The following is a 19,380-nucleotide window of genomic DNA, read 5'->3' on the forward strand; positions in this document are numbered from 1 at the left end:
ACATCTCTCCATAAAGAGGACCTGTCACAGTGATTCCTATTACAAGAGATGTTTACATTCCTTGTAATAGGAATAAAAGTGATAAAAAAAAAAAATGTATTTTATTTTTATTTTAACGCTCCTGTCTCCGGTAGCTCGCGCTCAGAAGCGAACACGCATGTAAGTCGTATGTAAACGCCGTTCAAACGCCACATGTGAGGTATCGCCGCGTGCGTTAGAGCATGTGCAACAATTCTAGCCATAGACCTCCTCTATAACCCGAAAATAGTAACCTGTAAAACAATTTAAAGCGTTGTCTATGGAGATTTTTAAGCACTGAAGTTTGGCGCCATTCCATGAGTGTGCGCAATTGTAAAGCGTGACATGTTAGGTATCTATTTACTCGGCGTAATATCATCTTTCACATTATACAAAAAAATTGGGCTAACCTTACTGTTTTGTTATTTTTTTAATTCATGAAACAGTTTTTTTCCCCCCAAAAAAGGCATTTGAAAAATGATTGCGCAAATACCGTGCGAGAAAAAAAGTTGCAATGACCGCCATTTTATTCCCTAGGGTGTCTGCTAAAAATTATATATATATATATATATATATATATATATATATATATATATATACACAAATGTTTGGGGGTTTTGATTAATTTTCTAGCAAAAAATTGTGATTTTTACATAAAGGAGAGAAGTGTAACATCCGCTTATCTGATTTATCCCCCCCCCCCTGCTGCCACAATTGCCACCTTTCGGGGGGAGGTATCCTTTCCCACTTCCGGGAGTCCGGCCCGCGGACTGTGACGTCCCCGCGGGGCTCCCTCCTCCTCCCCCAGCCGCCGGACCAATAGGAGAGAGGAGCAGGGCCTCACGCATGCGCAGTAGGGTTCCTGGCATGAACTCGAAAGGTTACACTACTGTGTTCCCTTACAAGGGCGGCAGCAGCAACTGACAGCAGATGGAAACTTAAGCTGCGGTGCTGACATTGAGGGACTCCAGGACAGGTAAGTGTCCCATTAAAAGTATGTGTAGCTACAGGCTTTATATATATATATATATATATATATATATATATATATTTTTTTTTTTTTTTTTTTGGGGGCTGGACCACCACTTTAAGATCTTTTTTTGTGGCTTTAAAAAATGTCAGTGTCCGAGTCCAGTAATCCTTGTAGCTGCATAACATTACTTACAACCGTTTACTCAGATGGTGCACTATAACATAATTTTGTTCCAATATGTTGAACACAGACATTAATATTACCAGGAATCTATAATAACTGTATTACCTGGGACATTGCATACATTTATCTATTCCACTTACCCTATATACTGTAGAGGATGGCTCTGATGGATTACAATTCTGCATGTTGGACACGTGTTATTCTCTTCCAAATACTTCACCAAACAACTTCTGCAAACTACAAAAAGAAAAAGAAATTTGTTGGTTTAAAAAAAACAAAAAAAAAAAACGGATTCTTTCTTCTCTTTTAAATTGATAAGCAAACCCCATTTTCAATAAATATATATATATATATATATATTATATATATATATATATATATATTAAAATGTTTTTTCTTGGCCATTGTGTGAATGTTTTACCAAAAAAAAAAAAAGCTTAGTTTGTAATTCAGCTAGCAAACAGTGCCATCTACTGATCATTTGTAAGAATTCTTCATTATATGTGGGAAGTAGGTAATGGAAATAACTATTTACTGAGTGCTCTAGATGCATTAGAAACAGCAGGGTGTATGTTTTTACTTTCTTTAACATAACGATAAACCGTGCAATGCAAATAAAAGATTGTTAAATGTAACACTTACTTCGAACATAATATTTTTTTCCCTTCCATCATTCCAAGGTTCAGTAAAGTCATTTAAAAAGCACATGCAAAGTGCCTTTGCAAACAAACCTTCAAAAAATTCTCTTGAATGGTCTGTCAAAAGCAATTCTGCTTGTTTTCAGCCATTTTTCAATATAGAATTCTTATTCTTAAGAGTGAATCCTTAATAGTTTTACAGGTTCCTTGTTTACAAATAAATATTTAATATAGGGCTTTTCTATGCTTTATGTGCTGTACACACTGGTCAGTCTAATAAAAGGTCTAGCACAAGGCCACCACTTGTTGACTACGCCTGCATACATATCTATACAAAGATAGTTTTCTATTTAAAATACATTAATAATTTTGTTTATTCAGCTTGAGATGGAGCTTAGTTATGTAGCATGAGGCTGTATATTCTGCAATACAGTAAAACCTTGGTTTGAGAGTAACTTGATTTGAGAGTGTTTTGCAAGATAAGCAAAATGTTTTCATAAATTTTGCCTTGATATAGAAGTGATGTCTTGATATAAGAGTAGCATTATGTCACAACTGAGTATAAAAAAAAGAAGAGAGAAGCCTCTAAGTGTAGCAATATGATTACATTTAATGAAGGTACAACATTTATCAACTTATTGCTACACTTAGAGGCACCTCTCCTCTTTTATACCCTGTAAAAAAAATGCTTTGATATACAAGTGCTTTGGATTACAAGCATGTTTCTGGAACAAATTATGCTCGCAAACCAAGGTTTTACTGTATTCAACATTTTGGTAAACTCATTCAATGAATCCAAAGTCTGCAAGCTGAAATAATATGCGCTGCATTGGTGCATTCACATAATTTCACAGTAACCATGAGATAAACCAAAGTTCAGGAATATTCCTTTATCCCAAAATGAAAATCTATGTACACTACAAACTATGATTGAATTGGTTCCGATATTGCGTTTACTCCCCTGACAGCTTATTATTCTAAAAATAGGACACCTTCAATTTGTTTGCAAATATTAAAGATTCTAACTACCAGCACCTGCCATTTCAAATCCATCATGGCAGCGCCTGTTAGCGGGCATCCACTCACCTACTGCTGCCACGTCCCTCACCTTGTTGTGTCACTGCCGCATCACCAACCGTCCCAATAAAGTGAATGGAACTGTCGGTGAGTAGGTCTGAGGAGGAGCCGTTTCCGGACAGACGACAGTTGCTTTTAAAAAAATATTATTTAAATCAAGCTATTTTATTAGTGATTTAAATTGTGATTTAAATCAACTTGATTTAAATCAAATACACCCTTGTCACACTATTGATAACCCACTGTGGGACACTTCCATATCAAAAAAAGTGAATTTTTCAAGCAAAAATGTAACATTAATATTTGGTAAGGTTTTGTGATAAAACCAACCAGTTAGGTTGTTTTACATTGGTGTGGCCAATCTCTATGCATCACTCGAGACACGCAAAATGCATAGAGATTTGACACAGCACGCCTTCACACTGGAGCAATGTGTTTTTAAGTTTTAAACAGCTTAGATGCATGCTGGTAGGGGTGCAACGGATCAAAAACCTCAGGGATCAGATAATTTTTTGGATTAGCAAAAAAAAAAAAATCATAATTGTACACATCAGATTCCCCCATCAGAGCCCCCATACATCAGAATTCCCCATATATCAGAATCCCCCGCCTCCCCACTGTAATATACATCTCCCCACTGTAATATCCACAATCTCCCCCACTGCTGTAATATCCACATCATCTCCCCACTGTAATATCCACCATTGCCCCCCCTACTCACTGTAATATCCACCATTGCCCCCCACTCACTGTAATATCCACCATGCCCCCCACTCACTGTAATATCCACCATGCCCCCCACTCACTGTAATATCCACCATTGCCCCCCCCACTCACTGTAATATCCACCATTGCCCCCCCTACTCACTGTAATATCCACCATTGCCCCCCCCCCACTCACTGTAAATCCACCATGCCCCCCCCCACTCACTGTAAATCCACCATGCCCCCCCCCCACTCACTGTAAATCCACCATGCCCCCCCCCCCCACTCACTGTAATATCCACCATTGCCCCCCCCCACTCACTAATATCCACCATTGCCCTTCACTCACTGTAATGTCCACCATTGCCCCCCACTCACTGTAATGTCCACCATTGCCCCCCACTCACTGTAATATTGACAATTGCCCCCCACTCACTGTAATATTCACAATTGCCCCCACTCACTGTAATATTCACAAGCTCTCCCACAGAATAGAAGCTGGTCAGATCAAATCCACGAGCAGTTGAGGGAGGGGTGATGACGTCAGTGCGCACCTAGGCAGCCGCCGCCGGGTTTACCAAGATGGCTGCCGCTCCGGAGCCAAGCCAAAGCCGCGGCCTTTCCTAAGGCCGAAGGCAGCGGAGCGCTCCGCAAATCGCGTTGTGTGCCGATCTGAACAGGTCGACCCGTTCGGATCAAGGATCAGTCACGATCCGTTGCACCACTACATGCCGGGGTGTATATTGCTCACTGTGATAAACCCGGTTGCTGCCTTCATTCATAGCTGTGTGTGTACTTGCCTGTATGCACTGTTTTACCATGCAAAGCTTTTAAATAAAAACGGTATTACACTATCCCCATTTTTGTGGCTCATTGCGATGGAGCCGTTTTGAATTTTTCCAGATTGAATGATTGGAACACAGTTTTTTCACCAAGGAGCCATCTGTGTTGGATTTATTGGGAATTGATCCTATTTGGGAGAGATTGTATCAAGAAGGATCCTGAGAGAATGTTTATATGCCTGAAGGTCAAATATGGCGAGTGCATTTTGACTGTCAGTTCGGGTGAAGCACTTTAACCGGTTGCCGACCGCCGCATGTATATGTACGTCCACAGAATGGCACGTAGAGGCATATGGGCGTACATGTACGTCCCCGCCTTTCCGCGGGTCCGATCGGGATTCCCCCCCCCCCCCCCGGGACGAGGGCGCGGCTATTCGTTTCTAGCCACCCCCTCGCGATCGCTCCCCAGAGCTGAAGAACGGGGAGAGCCGTATGTAAACACGGCTTCCCCGTGCTTCACTGTGGCGGCTGCATCGATCAAGTCATCCCTTTTATACGGAGACTCGATCGATGACGTCAGACCTACAGCCACACCCCCCTACAGTTGTAAACACACACACTAGGTGAAGCCTAACTCCTTCAGCGCCCCCTGTGGTTAACTCCCAAACTGCCAAACTGGAAAGGGGGGCGCCCGCACCTTTAGGGCATAGGCCTGAAGCACGACCTGTCTGATCCACCTAGAAATGGTGGCCGACGAGACCGCCAGACCCGTCTTAGGACCAGTCACTGACACGAACAGTGAATCTGACCTCCGAAACTGAGCCGTAGCAGACAGGTACATCCATAGGGCTCGAACCATGTCCAAGGAATGCAACATGGCTTCCTTCGGGTTCTTCGGCCGAGGACATAAGGACGGAAGAACAATGTCCTCAATGTGAAAAGCCGAAACAACCTTAGGAAGGAATGATGGCTGTGGCCGCAGCACCACCTTATCCCTGTGGATGACCAGGTAGGAAGCCTTGCAAGACAAGGCCGCTAGTTCAGAGACTCGTCTTGCCGAAGTAATCGCCACCAGAAAGACCACCTTCTGGGACAGAGTCAACAAAGGAATTTTTCGAATGTCCTCAAACGGAGACTCTTGAAGCACCGAGAGGACTAAATTCAAGTCCCACAGAGGCAGTGGAGGACGCACAGGAGGGGCCACATGCCGAACCCCCTGCACAAACGTACGCACCAGAGAGTGCGCTGCCAAGGGTCGCTGAAAGTAAACAGCCAATGCCGAAATCTGACCCTTAATCGTACTTAAGGCGAGAGCCTGATCCACTCCACGCTGTAAGAACAGCAGCATCCGGGACATCACATATGTACGAGGGTGCCAATTCATCTCCTCACACAGAGATGCAAGCCTTCCAAGTACGATGGTAAATCTTCCGTGAAGTAGACTTCCGTGCTCGTAGCATGGTAGAGACCACCGAGTCCGACAGGCCTCGATCCTTCAGCACCTGGTTCTCAACAGCCACGCCGTTAAAGCCAACAACTGTAAAGCAGTGAAAAAAGGGGAAAATACTGCGCTAATCTAAAAATATCAAGTGAGCAGCCACACAAGCAATATGACAAAAATTGAAAATAAAATAGTGGAAAAATATGCAGCGCTGAAAATTCTTATAAAGAGCAAATAATGCATCAATGTGATGATAACACAGTGACCTGTGAATGAGTGTCCATTTGAAACAACCAACACGAAAAGAAAACACAAAGAAAAAAAGTCCATCAATAGGGGGTGTATGACCACATCCTCATCATTGGAAAAACTTTCTGCACGGTAGAATCAGAAATAGATGGAATACTCTTACCAGATGACGTGGATCTGCTTGTCAGCGACAACAGATCACAAAGGCATGTAAGGGCTCCGCTCGGCTCTGCTCGGCTGGATGATGGCACAGTAGTAGACTCACCACGGGGTATCCTGTTGGATGGCTGTAAGCCTGGACTGGAACCTCACCGTAGGTGTACTTGCTTAAACTCGAATCCGTGAACAGGAACAGAGGGTCCACTTCTTTAAACGCCAACTGGTGATGCGAACAGTGGTGTCCACTGATGCAAGGTGCACACTGGTATGGAGTTTTGAAAAAACTTTGCATCCAAGCAAGTCATACAGGGAAGAGAAAGAAAACAATGCTCCGGATGGTGCAGGTAAAAGAGGGTAGGTTTTATTGAAATAAAACCAAACAACATGAAAGTGATCACTTCAGTATAAAATTGAATAAAAGCAATATGGGGTGCAGGTATAGCAAGCCCGACGCGTTTCGTCCAAGTGGACTTCAACTGGGGCATCTACCTTCACCCCCATATTGCCACATTATATATAATAAAAATGCTTAGTCAAACCGAGTGGGCGGACCAATCGAGTAAGCTCGGTAATTAACCAATCAGATCGGGCAGTACTCCTGACCCAAATGGTTACCAATCATCAATCAGCTTTTTGAGAGACAGGAAATGAGTGAACAAAACCTTATCAGAAAAACATACAGTTACAGAAAAAGGAAAACAGATATTCCACCATTCCCATTATGCAACCTATGTTAAACTCATGAATTCATTATGCAACCTGTATTAAACTCATGGGCTCATATCAGTGGTTATTTTGAATAAACCAAAAGAAAGGGGAAGTGAAAAGTGGGGAGGGATGTTGGCCACCTGTATCTGGGCTGTAATCGATACTCTCCACCTTTCTGTTGAATCAGCACATATTGGAACTTCCCATAGATCCAGACTAGCCTGCAGCAAATGCAGGAAGTGTTCACCAATGTACTGTCTGGGGACACAGGCCAGTGCGCCGCTCGATCTTCCTTGCAGCGCTAGCCTGGCGTCCCCAGACATCCTAGAACCACCCTGGAACGCAACGCCCATGTGCGGGTTCACGCCGCGCGTGACGTCATCACGCGACGGGAAGGCGCATGGCGCTCAGTGGCCAATGGGAGTGCGGTGCCACTAAACACATGGCGTTCGATGGCCAATGGGAGCGCGGCTCCTCCGGCGTGTGAATCCAACTGAGAAGCACCGCGCAACCATGTCCATCAGGGTTTTAGTTTAAATGTACTGGCAGGCACTTACCATATAGGCGAAAAGGTAGAAAACCTTCTATGCTCATACATGCGGCCAAAGAAATAATCATCCCTGCGTGCTCCTAAATTAAAATAAAGCGTGCATGGGGAATGAAGTGAGAAAAGGGGGAAATGTCGCCCTCAAGGGGAGAAAAAAGGGCAGCACAACCTCAAGACATATTGCACAGAAAGCATATGTCATAAAGTGCAGAAAATATATGTACATCTATGGGCTATAAATATACATCTCTCAAAATATAAAACATATAAAGAATACAGAACAAAAAATAGTTGCTGGATCTATTAAGGATCACAGTTAAACTAAACAAATTATACATCTGTGGTTTGCCAAACAGAAAAAGAGACAAAAGTGAATTAAAATGACTCAAACAATAATATGGTTAGGAATAAGGTTAAGCCTTATTTATGAAGGAATTTATATCCCATTCTACGTTCATACCAAATGGTTGGTATGTACGTAGTTCATGTATCCAGTATGTTTCTAACTGCGATACACCCCGTATGCGGGATTCACCTCTCCAGTGGGGTACAAAACGATCAATTACCAAAAACTGAGTCCCATGGGGATTTTTATCATGACATTGTAAATAGTGTCGTGGAACACTATGGTTAGTTTTGCCCAGCAGGATGTTAGCTATATGCTCATTCACTCGAACTGTAAAGGTTCTAATGGTCCTCCCGATATATTGTTTCTTGCAGGGGCAAGTTAGAAGGTAAACAACGTATCGGGTGGCACATGTCGTGAAATGTTTCATCTGGTATATTTTAGAGGTGGTCGTAGACTGGAAAGTTTCACTTTTCCGTCTGCCACTTGTGTTGTGCAAACACACATTACACCTGCGGCAGGGGAAGAAAGCCCTGCAGTCCTGAAAAAAGGTGACCTGTTTCGGGGGATCAATAACATTCGGGGCTATCTGTCCTTGAATGGATCTGGCACCCCTAAAGATAACGCCCGCCCTGTCTGGTATGACTGGACCCAAAACTCTGTCATTTCTTAGAACACCCCAGTGTTTTGCAAGTATCTCTTTGATTTGCCTGGACTGGACAGAATATGTAGTGAAGAAAGACCACCGGAATTTATCATCCGTGGCTTTCTTTGGGCGAACCTCCAGAAGCGAACTGCGATCTAAACGTAAGATTCGCTCAATTTCTGCTTCCAGTTCTCCTACTTCGTATCCCTTCTCTATAAATCTGTCTTTCAGGACCGTAGATTGGACAATAAAGTCCTCAGTTTTAGTACAATTCCGCCTCAGTCGTAAAAACTGGCTCCGAGGGACGGATTTTAACCACTGGGGATGGTGGCAGCTATCCAGCGGTATATAACCGTTACGATCGGTCGGTTTGAAGTATGTACTAAATTCCAGATGTTGTTCGACTACTTTGATCTCCAAGTCGAGAAAATGTACAGAGGTAGAACTAGCCTCATGGCTCAGTCGAATGCCTCTGTCATTGTTGTTCAATGTCGACATGAAGTCGTTAAGCGATTCTGGGTCGCCCTTCCATAAGAGGAGGATGTCGTCTATATATCTGGCCCAAAGGACCAGTTCTGGTCTTTTAAGGGCATAGACGACATCCTCCTCCCATTTAGCCATGTAGAAATTGGCCAGACTGGGGGCAAATTTGGCCCCCATGGCCACACCCCTGGTTTGCAAATAAAAATTGTTTTGAAACCAGAAATAATTATGTTGGGCTGCAAAAATGAGGAGCTGCATGATAAAATTACGTTGTATCACCGACAGGGTGGTGCTCAGAGACAAATAATACTCCACTGCATCGAAACCCAATTGGTGAGGAATACACGTATATAATGCAGTCACATCCGCAGTGGCCAGAATCATGTCGTCACTAAAGGAAACTGATTCCAATAGCCTGATGGTGTCACCCGTATCTTTAAGGTAGGACGGCATGAGTCTGACCAATGGTTGAAGATGGAAGTCCACATATTTGCCTATCCTGGATGTGACCGAATCAATCCCGCTGACTATCGGGCGGCCAGGGGGATTGATTGGGTCTTTGTGAACCTTGGGGAGGTAATATATAGCTGGAATCCTAGGTACAACTGGTATCAGGAAATCACGCTCTTTTTTGTTCAGAATCCCCAAAGAGAAGCCCTCATTAACCAGCTCAACGAGGCACTTCTTATATTGGGAAGTGGGATTAGTATGGATCAGAGAATATGTTTCTGAATCTCCCAATATTTTGTCCATTTCTTTGACATAGTCAGCCTTGTCCAGCACGACTAAGGCTCCCCCCTTGTCGGCCGGACGGATGACTAAGTCTTTTTGTTCACAGAGTTTTTTTAAACCTCTCTTAATTTTTGGGTCAGTATGTATTTTTTTATTTTGAAGTTTATCAAGGTCTTCCAACACCAAACTCCGGAAAACATTAATGGCCGGAGCAATAGCTCCCGGAGGGTTGAATAAGGAAGGGTTGGCTAGCCCCGTGTGAATATGGACATCCGGGGGTTTAGGGACAGTGGGAGCAGGGATGAAAGGAGGGGATAAAAAATGTCTCTGAATGCTCAGCTTGCGGGTAAATTTTTGTACGTCTATGAATGTAGAGAATTTATTAAGTGTCCGTGGAGGGACGTACTTCAAACCCTTATCAAGGATAAGTTTCTCCTCATCTGTTAGAACGACTGAGCTGAGATTAAAGACACCCGCCCCGCTCATACCTTTCTTTTTTTTGCTCTGGACCCTGTGACCCCCTCGGGTGCCTCTTCTCCTCCTGGGCTTCCTGGGTAATCTTGCATCACCCTGTGAAAACCCTCGTTATAAGAGGGCCCTGAATGGCCCTGATTATAACTATATGGGGACCGGGATGTCCAATCGTCATCTCTATTGTGATGGCTATAGTACTCCCCGTTTCCATAGTCCTCTCTTATAGGGGGAAATCTATTATAAACCTGAGTGGGTGTTCTATATTGATATTCACGATTGTCTCGATTATCATGATGGTAGTCCCCACGACCATCCCGGTGATCAAAAGATCTTCTAGGACTCTCATGGTATTGAATATCGCCTGGCTGTCCCCGAAAAGGACCTCCATCCCTTCCTCTGAAGTTCCCACCCTTATTGGGGGGGGGGGCGTACAGGGTAGGGTTTGGGTTTGAAGGGTTTATTCTGTTGTCCAGAAGGTTTAGGGGGTCTATTTTTGGGTAGAAGAGAGCCATTGGATGCCCTATTAGGACCCTCTTTGGTCAAAGGGGCAAAAGTGAGGGTTCTCTCTATATTCTGACTTGCAGATGCCGTGACCTCCATTTCTGATGTTTCAGCATCAGAAATAAGGGATTGGGAAATCTTTTTCTGCCAAGTAAACACTGAACTAGATCTATAGTCAGTCACATCCCTGTTATATTTTTTCTGTTTTTTTAATCTTTGGTCTTTCTCCTCCTTCTCCAAGTGACTTTTAAGGCTTGTAGAAAGGGAGATATATTCCGCAGAATGTTTATATGGAGTCAGTTTTTCTTTTAAGTCTTTGATCTCTTTATCAATGAGTGTCAATCTGGTACGCTTCTTATCGATTAAAAAACCTGCTATTCAATACCATGAGAGTCCTAGGAGATCTTTTGATCACCGGGATGGTCGTGGGGACTACCATCATGATAATCGAGACAATCGTGAATATCAATATAGAACACCCACTCAGGTTTATAATAGATTTCCCCCTATAAGAGAGGACTATGGAAACGGGGAGTACTATAGCCATCACAATAGAGATGACGATTGGACATCCCGGTCCCCATATAGTTATAATCAGGGCCATTCAGGGCCCTCTTATAACGAGGGTTTTCACAGGGTGATGCAAGATTACCCAGGAAGCCCAGGAGGAGAAGAGGCACCCGAGGGGGTCACAGGGTCCAGAGCAAAAAAAAGAAAGGTATGAGCGGGGCGGGTGTCTTTAATCTCAGCTCAGTCGTTCTAACAGATGAGGAGAAACTTATCCTTGATAAGGGTTTGAAGTACGTCCCTCCACGGACACTTAATAAATTCTCTACATTCATAGACGTACAAAAATTTACCCGCAAGCTGAGCATTCAGAGACATTTTTTATCCCCTCCTTTCATCCCTGCTCCCACTGTCCCTAAACCCCCGGATGTCCATATTCACACGGGGCTAGCCAACCCTTCCTTATTCAACCCTCCGGGAGCTATTGCTCCGGCCATTAATGTTTTCCGGAGTTTGGTGTTGGAAGACCTTGATAAACTTCAAAATAAAAAAATACATACTGACCCAAAAATTAAGAGAGGTTTAAAAAAACTCTGTGAACAAAAAGACTTAGTCATCCGTCCGGCCGACAAGGGGGGAGCCTTAGTCGTGCTGGACAAGGCTGACTATGTCAAAGAAATGGACAAAATATTGGGAGATTCAGAAACATATTCTCTGATCCATACTAATCCCACTTCCCAATATAAGAAGTGCCTCGTTGAGCTGGTTAATGAGGGCTTCTCTTTGGGGATTCTGAACAAAAAAGAGCGTGATTTCCTGATACCAGTTGTACCTAGGATTCCAGCTATATATTACCTCCCCAAGGTTCACAAAGACCCAATCAATCCCCCTGGCCGCCCGATAGTCAGCGGGATTGATTCGGTCACATCCAGGATAGGCAAATATGTGGACTTCCATCTTCAACCATTGGTCAGACTCATGCCGTCCTACCTTAAAGATACGGGTGACACCATCAGGCTATTGGAATCAGTTTCCTTTAGTGACGACATGATTCTGGCCACTGCGGATGTGACTGCATTATATACGTGTATTCCTCACCAATTGGGTTTCGATGCAGTGGAGTATTATTTGTCTCTGAGCACCACCCTGTCGGTGATACAACGTAATTTTATCATGCAGCTCCTCATTTTTGCAGCCCAACATAATTATTTCTGGTTTCAAAACAATTTTTATTTGCAAACCAGGGGTGTGGCCATGGGGGCCAAATTTGCCCCCAGTCTGGCCAATTTCTACATGGCTAAATGGGAGGAGGATGTCGTCTATGCCCTTAAAAGACCAGAACTGGTCCTTTGGGCCAGATATATAGACGACATCCTCCTCTTATGGAAGGGCGACCCAGAATCGCTTAACGACTTCATGTCGACATTGAACAACAATGACAGAGGCATTCGACTGAGCCATGAGGCTAGTTCTACCTCTGTACATTTTCTCGACTTGGAGATCAAAGTAGTCGAACAACATCTGGAATTTAGTACATACTTCAAACCGACCGATCGTAACGGTTATATACCGCTGGATAGCTGCCACCATCCCCAGTGGTTAAAATCCGTCCCTCGGAGCCAGTTTTTACGACTGAGGCGGAATTGTACTAAAACTGAGGACTTTATTGTCCAATCTACGGTCCTGAAAGACAGATTTATAGAGAAGGGATACGAAGTAGGAGAACTGGAAGCAGAAATTGAGCGAATCTTACGTTTAGATCGCAGTTCGCTTCTGGAGGTTCGCCCAAAGAAAGCCACGGATGATAAATTCCGGTGGTCTTTCTTCACTACATATTCTGTCCAGTCCAGGCAAATCAAAGAGATACTTGCAAAACACTGGGGTGTTCTAAGAAATGACAGAGTTTTGGGTCCAGTCATACCAGACAGGGCGGGCGTTATCTTTAGGGGTGCCAGATCCATTCAAGGACAGATAGCCCCGAATGTTATTGATCCCCCGAAACAGGTCACCTTTTTTCAGGACTGCAGGGCTTTCTTCCCCTGCCGCAGGTGTAATGTGTGTTTGCACAACACAAGTGGCAGACGGAAAAGTGAAACTTTCCAGTCTACGACCACCTCTAAAATATACCAGATGAAACATTTCACGACATGTGCCACCCGATACGTTGTTTACCTTCTAACTTGCCCCTGCAAGAAACAATATATCGGGAGGACCATTAGAACCTTTACAGTTCGAGTGAATGAGCATATAGCTAACATCCTGCTGGGCAAAACTAACCATAGTGTTCCACGACACTATTTACAATGTCATGATAAAAATCCCCATGGGACTCAGTTTTTGGTAATTGATCGTTTTGTACCCCACTGGAGAGGTGAATCCCGCATACGGGGTGTATCGCAGTTAGAAACATACTGGATACATGAACTACGTACATACCAACCATTTGGTATGAACGTAGAATGGGATATAAATTCCTTCATAAATAAGGCTTAACCTTATTCCTAACCATATTATTGTTTGAGTCATTTTAATTCACTTTTGTCTCTTTTTCTGTTTGGCAAACCACAGATGTATAATTTGTTTAGTTTAACTGTGATCCTTAATAGATCCAGCAACTATTTTTTGTTCTGTATTCTTTATATGTTTTATATTTTGAGAGATGTATATTTATAGCCCATAGATGTACATATATTTTCTGCACTTTATGACATATGCCTTCTGTGCAATATGTCTTGAGGTTGTGCTGCCCTTTTTTCTCCCCTTGAGGGCGACATTTCCCCCTTTTCTCACTTCATTCCCCATGCACGCTTTATTTTAATTTAGGAGCACGCAGGGATGATTATTTCTTTGGCCGCATGTATGAGCATAGAAGGTTTTCTACCTTTTCGCCTATATGTTAAGTGCCTGCCAGTACATTTAAACTAAAACCCTGATGGACATGGTTGCGCGGTGCTTCTCAGTTGGATTCACACGCCGGAGGAGCCGCGCTCCCATTGGCCATCGAACGCCATGTGTTTAGTGGCACCGCACTCCCATTGGCCACTGAGCGCCATGCGCCTTCCCGTCGCGTGATGACGTCACGCGCGGCGTGAACCCGCACATGGGCGTTGCGTTCCAGGGTGGTTCTAGGATGTCTGGGGACGCCAGGCTAGCGCTGCAAGGAAGATCGAGCGGCGCACTGGCCTGTGTCCCCAGACAGTACATTGGTGAACACTTCCTGCATTTGCTGCAGGCTAGTCTGGATCTATGGGAAGTTCCAATATGTGCTGATTCAACAGAAAGGTGGAGAGTATCGATTACAGCCCAGATACAGGTGGCCAACATCCCTCCCCACTTTTCACTTCCCCTTTCTTTTGGTTTATTCAAAATAACCACTGATATGAGCCCATGAGTTTAATACAGGTTGCATAATGAATTCATGAGTTTAACATAGGTTGCATAATGGGAATGGTGGAATATCTGTTTTCCTTTTTCTGTAACTGTATGTTTTTCTGATAAGGTTTTGTTCACTCATTTCCTGTCTCTCAAAAAGCTGATTGATGATTGGTAACCATTTGGGTCAGGAGTACTGCCCGATCTGATTGGTTAATTACCGAGCTTACTCGATTGGTCCGCCCACTCGGTTTGACTAAGCATTTTTATTATATATAATGTGGCAATATGGGGGTGAAGGTAGATGCCCCAGTTGAAGTCCACTTGGACGAAACGCGTCGGGCTTGCTATACCTGCACCCCATATTGCTTTTATTCAATTTTATACTGAAGTGATCACTTTCATGTTGTTTGGTTTTATTTCAATAAAACCTACCCTCTTTTACCTGCACCATCCGGAGCATTGTTTTCTTTCTCTTCCCTGTATGACTTGCTTGGATGCAAAGTTTTTTCAAAACTCCATACCAGTGTGCACCTTGCATCAGTGGACACCACTGTTCGCATCACCAGTTGGCGTTTAAAGAAGTGGACCCTCTGTTCCTGTTCACGGATTCGAGTTTAAGCAAGTACACCTACGGTGAGGTTCCAGTCCAGGCTTACAGCCATCCAACAGGATACCCCGTGGTGAGTCTACTACTGTGCCATCATCCAGCCGAGCAGAGCCGAGCGGAGCCCTTACATGCCTTTGTGATCTGTTGTCGCTGACAAGCAGATCCACGTCATCTGGTAAGAGTATTCCATCTATTTCTGATTCTACCGTGCAGAAAGTTTTTCCAATGATGAGGATGTGGTCATACACCCCCTATTGATGGACTTTTTCTTTGTGTTTTCTTTTCGTGTTGGTTGTTTCAAATGGACACTCATTCACAGGTCACTGTGTTATCATCACATTGATGCATTATTTGCTCTTTATAAGAATTTTCAGCGCTGCATATTTTTCCACAACTGTAAAGCAGGGTGAAAGATCGGACCCTGCGACAGTAGATCTCCTTGTAGGGGCAGACACCAAGGAACGTCTGCCACCAGACGCACAAGATCCGCGTACCAGGGACGGCGCGGCCAATCTGGAGCGATCAGGATCGTTGGTATTCTTTCGGCTTCCACTCTGCGCAGCAGGCGAGGAAGAAGATTCAGAGGAGGAAAGGCGTAGAGTACGCGATAGTGACTCCACGGTGCTACCAACGCGTCTGACGCGTCCGCCCACGGATCTCTTGACCTGGCCACGAACCGTGACACCTTCCGATTGAGACGGGACGCCAGAAGATCCACGTCTGGAGTGCCCCATTTCAGACACAGGCTCTGAAACACATCCATGTAGCGACCATTCCCCTTGGTCTAGCGTTTGGCGACTTAACTAGTCGGCCTGCCAGTTCTGTACCCCCGGAATGTACACGGCCGACAGAGCCGGGACGTACCTTTTCGGCCCACCGAAGGATGTGAGCGGCTTCCGCCAGCTATTTGTTTGACTAACTTTAAGCCTGAAAACGCCTTACGTAAACGGCGTATCTTTACTGCGACGGGCAAACGTACGTTCGTGAATAGGCGTATCTCGCTAATTTATGCATTCTAGGCGTAAATCAGCGTTCACGCCCCTAGCGGCCGGAAGAACTAGACAGCTAAGATACGACGGCGCAGGCCGTCGTATCTTAGCTACATTTAAGTGTATCTCAATTTGAGAATACACTTAAATGTACGACGGCTTAGATTAACACTACCTGAATCTGGCTATAAATCTTTTTCCTCTAGACGTAAACGGTGTCCTCTGTGATGACCTTAAAGTGAATAACTAGCGCAAGTTCACTATATGGACCACTTATGTATTCGTACATGTTGATGATCATATCCCCCTTAGCCTAGGGTTAAGGCTAGTGCAATGCGGGAACCAGCTCCAGTTCATGCATCGCTTCTTTCCCGCAGACAGTTCACACTGCCTTCTGTGAACCACTGCGGGCGTCAATACATTGTTTATGACACTCCCAGATCGATTCACAGATCGCAGTGCAAACTGTGAACTCGCACAGAAATTGGATCCGATAGGTGAGAACACCCATACGTGCGGGGAAAAGTCCCTGCATTTTTTTTCCTGCAAATTTATTGCCAGTTCAGCCACACAACTGTATAGCTGAACTCACATCTCACAGACATCGCATGCGATTGGCACCTGCAGTGCAGGTGCCAAATCACATGCGATGTCCAAGATCATGCTAGTGTAAACCCGGGCTTAATCTCTTCTTTGCAAGAGGAAATGGATTCAGTTGCTCCAATCTTTCCTCATAGCTGATTTCCTCCATGCCCATCAGTTGATTGCTCTTCTCTGCAGTTACCCAATATCAATTTTGAGAACTGGTTCCCCAAACTGAACTGCATTTTCACGACGTGCATAGTACCCAGTAACACACAATAGAGCACAGGTGTGCTTGGGTAATATGAACAACAGCAATTCTGAATTACATACATAGCACTAAACAAATACACAACCAGACAATCTGTGTATCTGCCATTTTTGTAGCTAAATAGCACTACTGGATTGCTACATTTGTGTAGTACTACCCCCGCGTAGGTGCCTCTTGAATATATTTTATTCTGTACTCTGCCTCTCAACCCCAAGAACCCTCTCAATTCCTCTGGCACACCTAGCGGTAATGCAAGTGCAATACCACAGTAAATGGACACAAGTCGTACTGAACACAGAAATTATCTTTACTGTGAACTTGTTTTAAGAATGAAAACAGACAGTAACAATAGTAGGGCCTAAAAACAACTAATCGATTATGAAATTAATCGATTACAATTTTCATAATCAATTAAATCGGCCAGTAACATAATGGGGTTAAAACAACTAAAATTATCCCTTTATAGTACAAAAAAAAGCAAAATCGCTACTGTAAATATTACTTTCACTGTCCCACAGTAAAAAATTGAACCCCTTATAGTAGCGATTATTTGCTCTTTTTGTACTTATTTTTGTTTTTTTAACCCCATTATGTTACTAAACATCTCAGGCCTGGGTTCATACCTCTGTTTTCTGGTGCTTTTTGAAGAAACACACTACAGTTCATTTACACGTTTTCCTATGGGACACGTTCACATCCATGATTTTCAGCTGCTGCGTATTTGGAAAGGGGTGGGACTTAACGCAAAACGGTGCTTTTTTTTTTTTTTGGTTCAATATACTTCAATGGAGAAGCTGCAGAAGAGCATGTAATGTGTTTTTGCGGCAATTTGCGTTTTGTAATCTGCCCAACAACAAATTGGCCTAAAAAAATGTAAAAATGTAATAACTGTTTTTTTTAAGGCTATTATCCGATTAATCTAAACAATAATCGGCCAACTAATCGATTATGAATATAATCGTTAGTTGCAGCCCTAAACAATAGTATCGAGTAATAGGCAAATATACAGTATCTCACAAAAGTGAGCACACCCCTCACATTTTTTGTAAATATTTTTATTATATCTTTTCATGTGATAACACTGAAGAAATTACACTACAATGTAAAGTAATGAGTGTACAGCTTGTATAACAGCGTAAATTTGCTGTCCTTGCAAAACAACAACACACAGCCTCTAAAGTGGAAGTAAACCCTCTGCATGCACGCGGGAGCCGCCAGTCACGGCACAGTCGCCGTTTCTAAAGTGTGCCTGCACCGTAGACATCGGCGCAAGTCTCTAGTGTAAATATCTCCCAAACCGTGTAGGTTTAGGAGATTTTTTTTGCACCTACAGGTAAGCCTTAATCTAGGCTTACCTGTAAGGAAAAGTGGTCTGTAAGGGTTTAGAACCACTTTAATGTCTAAACCGCTGGCAACCAAAGTTAGTACACCCCTAATTTCAAATGTCCAAATTGGTCTTGGGGCCCTTTTAAAATAAATAAAAGAATTACACTGTTGCTTCCAACATCAACTTTTTGATCACTTTTATTGCGGTCATAAGGAAAGTAAAAATATCCTTGTGACAAATAGGTAATCTTTATGGAGAGATTTGGGGGTCTTTAAGATCCCAAATCCCTCCTCTGTCCTTAAAAGCAATCAAAACACTTAGATCAGTGTTTTCTAATGCTTTTGGGATTTTGAAAAGATCGCCATTGACATCCGAGTAAACCAGAAATGGATGCCAGGTCATCGCTTCCGGGTCACCACAGCCGATCAAAGCTGATCCAGGATTTGTTCAGCTCTCCAACAGCCAGCAGAAGCGCTGGCTGGTCACTCAGGTATCCCAGTCGGACAGGAGAGCCCAAAAAAGCCACAAAAGGCAGGGGGGGATGGGGGGCATATTCCCTCCCGCTGCTTGTAAAAGCAATCCAGCGACAAGTTAGCAGCTGCAGGCATCATCCTGGTATAACAGTTTGAAGGCCAGCGATGTAGAGATATGTCGCTGGTCCGCAAGTGGGTAAAAAGCCCATTCATGGTTGAAATAAATAGGTTTGGGGGGTTGAACGTGCTATATGCAATTTTGACCTATTTCAATACTAACTGTATGGGTATTTGTTATGGGCCATTGTCTTTTGTATAGTACATGTTTGTATACACAGACAAATATAAGCGCTAAAAAGAGCAGCCGGCTCGCAGTGAAAGTCAATCACAAAGATACAAAAAAGGAAATATTACATTTACTCCTCTACTCAAATAGACCATCAACAGTCCCATGATGAATAGTGTTGCTCACGAATATTCGCGATATATTTCGAATTTCGCTGTGAATATTCGCTATTCCGAATATTCAAATTTTTTCAATGTTATTTTTAGAACAGATCACATCCTAGAGATCTCCATCGACGTCT

General features: G+C 43.6%; 1 protein-coding gene across 1 annotated transcript in view; it reads right to left on the bottom strand.

The window, feature by feature from the left end:
* The window catches only part of PCGF3 (polycomb group ring finger 3), a 114,937-nt gene that overhangs the window by 29,092 nt on the left and 66,465 nt on the right, over window positions 1-19,380 (bottom strand). Inside the window, exon 3 of the mRNA XM_040361898.1 lies at window positions 1,315-1,411. Within this exon, the coding sequence (XP_040217832.1) occupies window positions 1,315-1,411 (97 nt within the window). The remainder of the gene's footprint in view (window positions 1-1,314; window positions 1,412-19,380) is intronic.

This window comes from Rana temporaria, chromosome 1 (assembly GCF_905171775.1).
Source record: "Rana temporaria chromosome 1, aRanTem1.1, whole genome shotgun sequence".
NCBI lineage: Eukaryota > Metazoa > Chordata > Amphibia > Anura > Ranidae > Rana > Rana temporaria.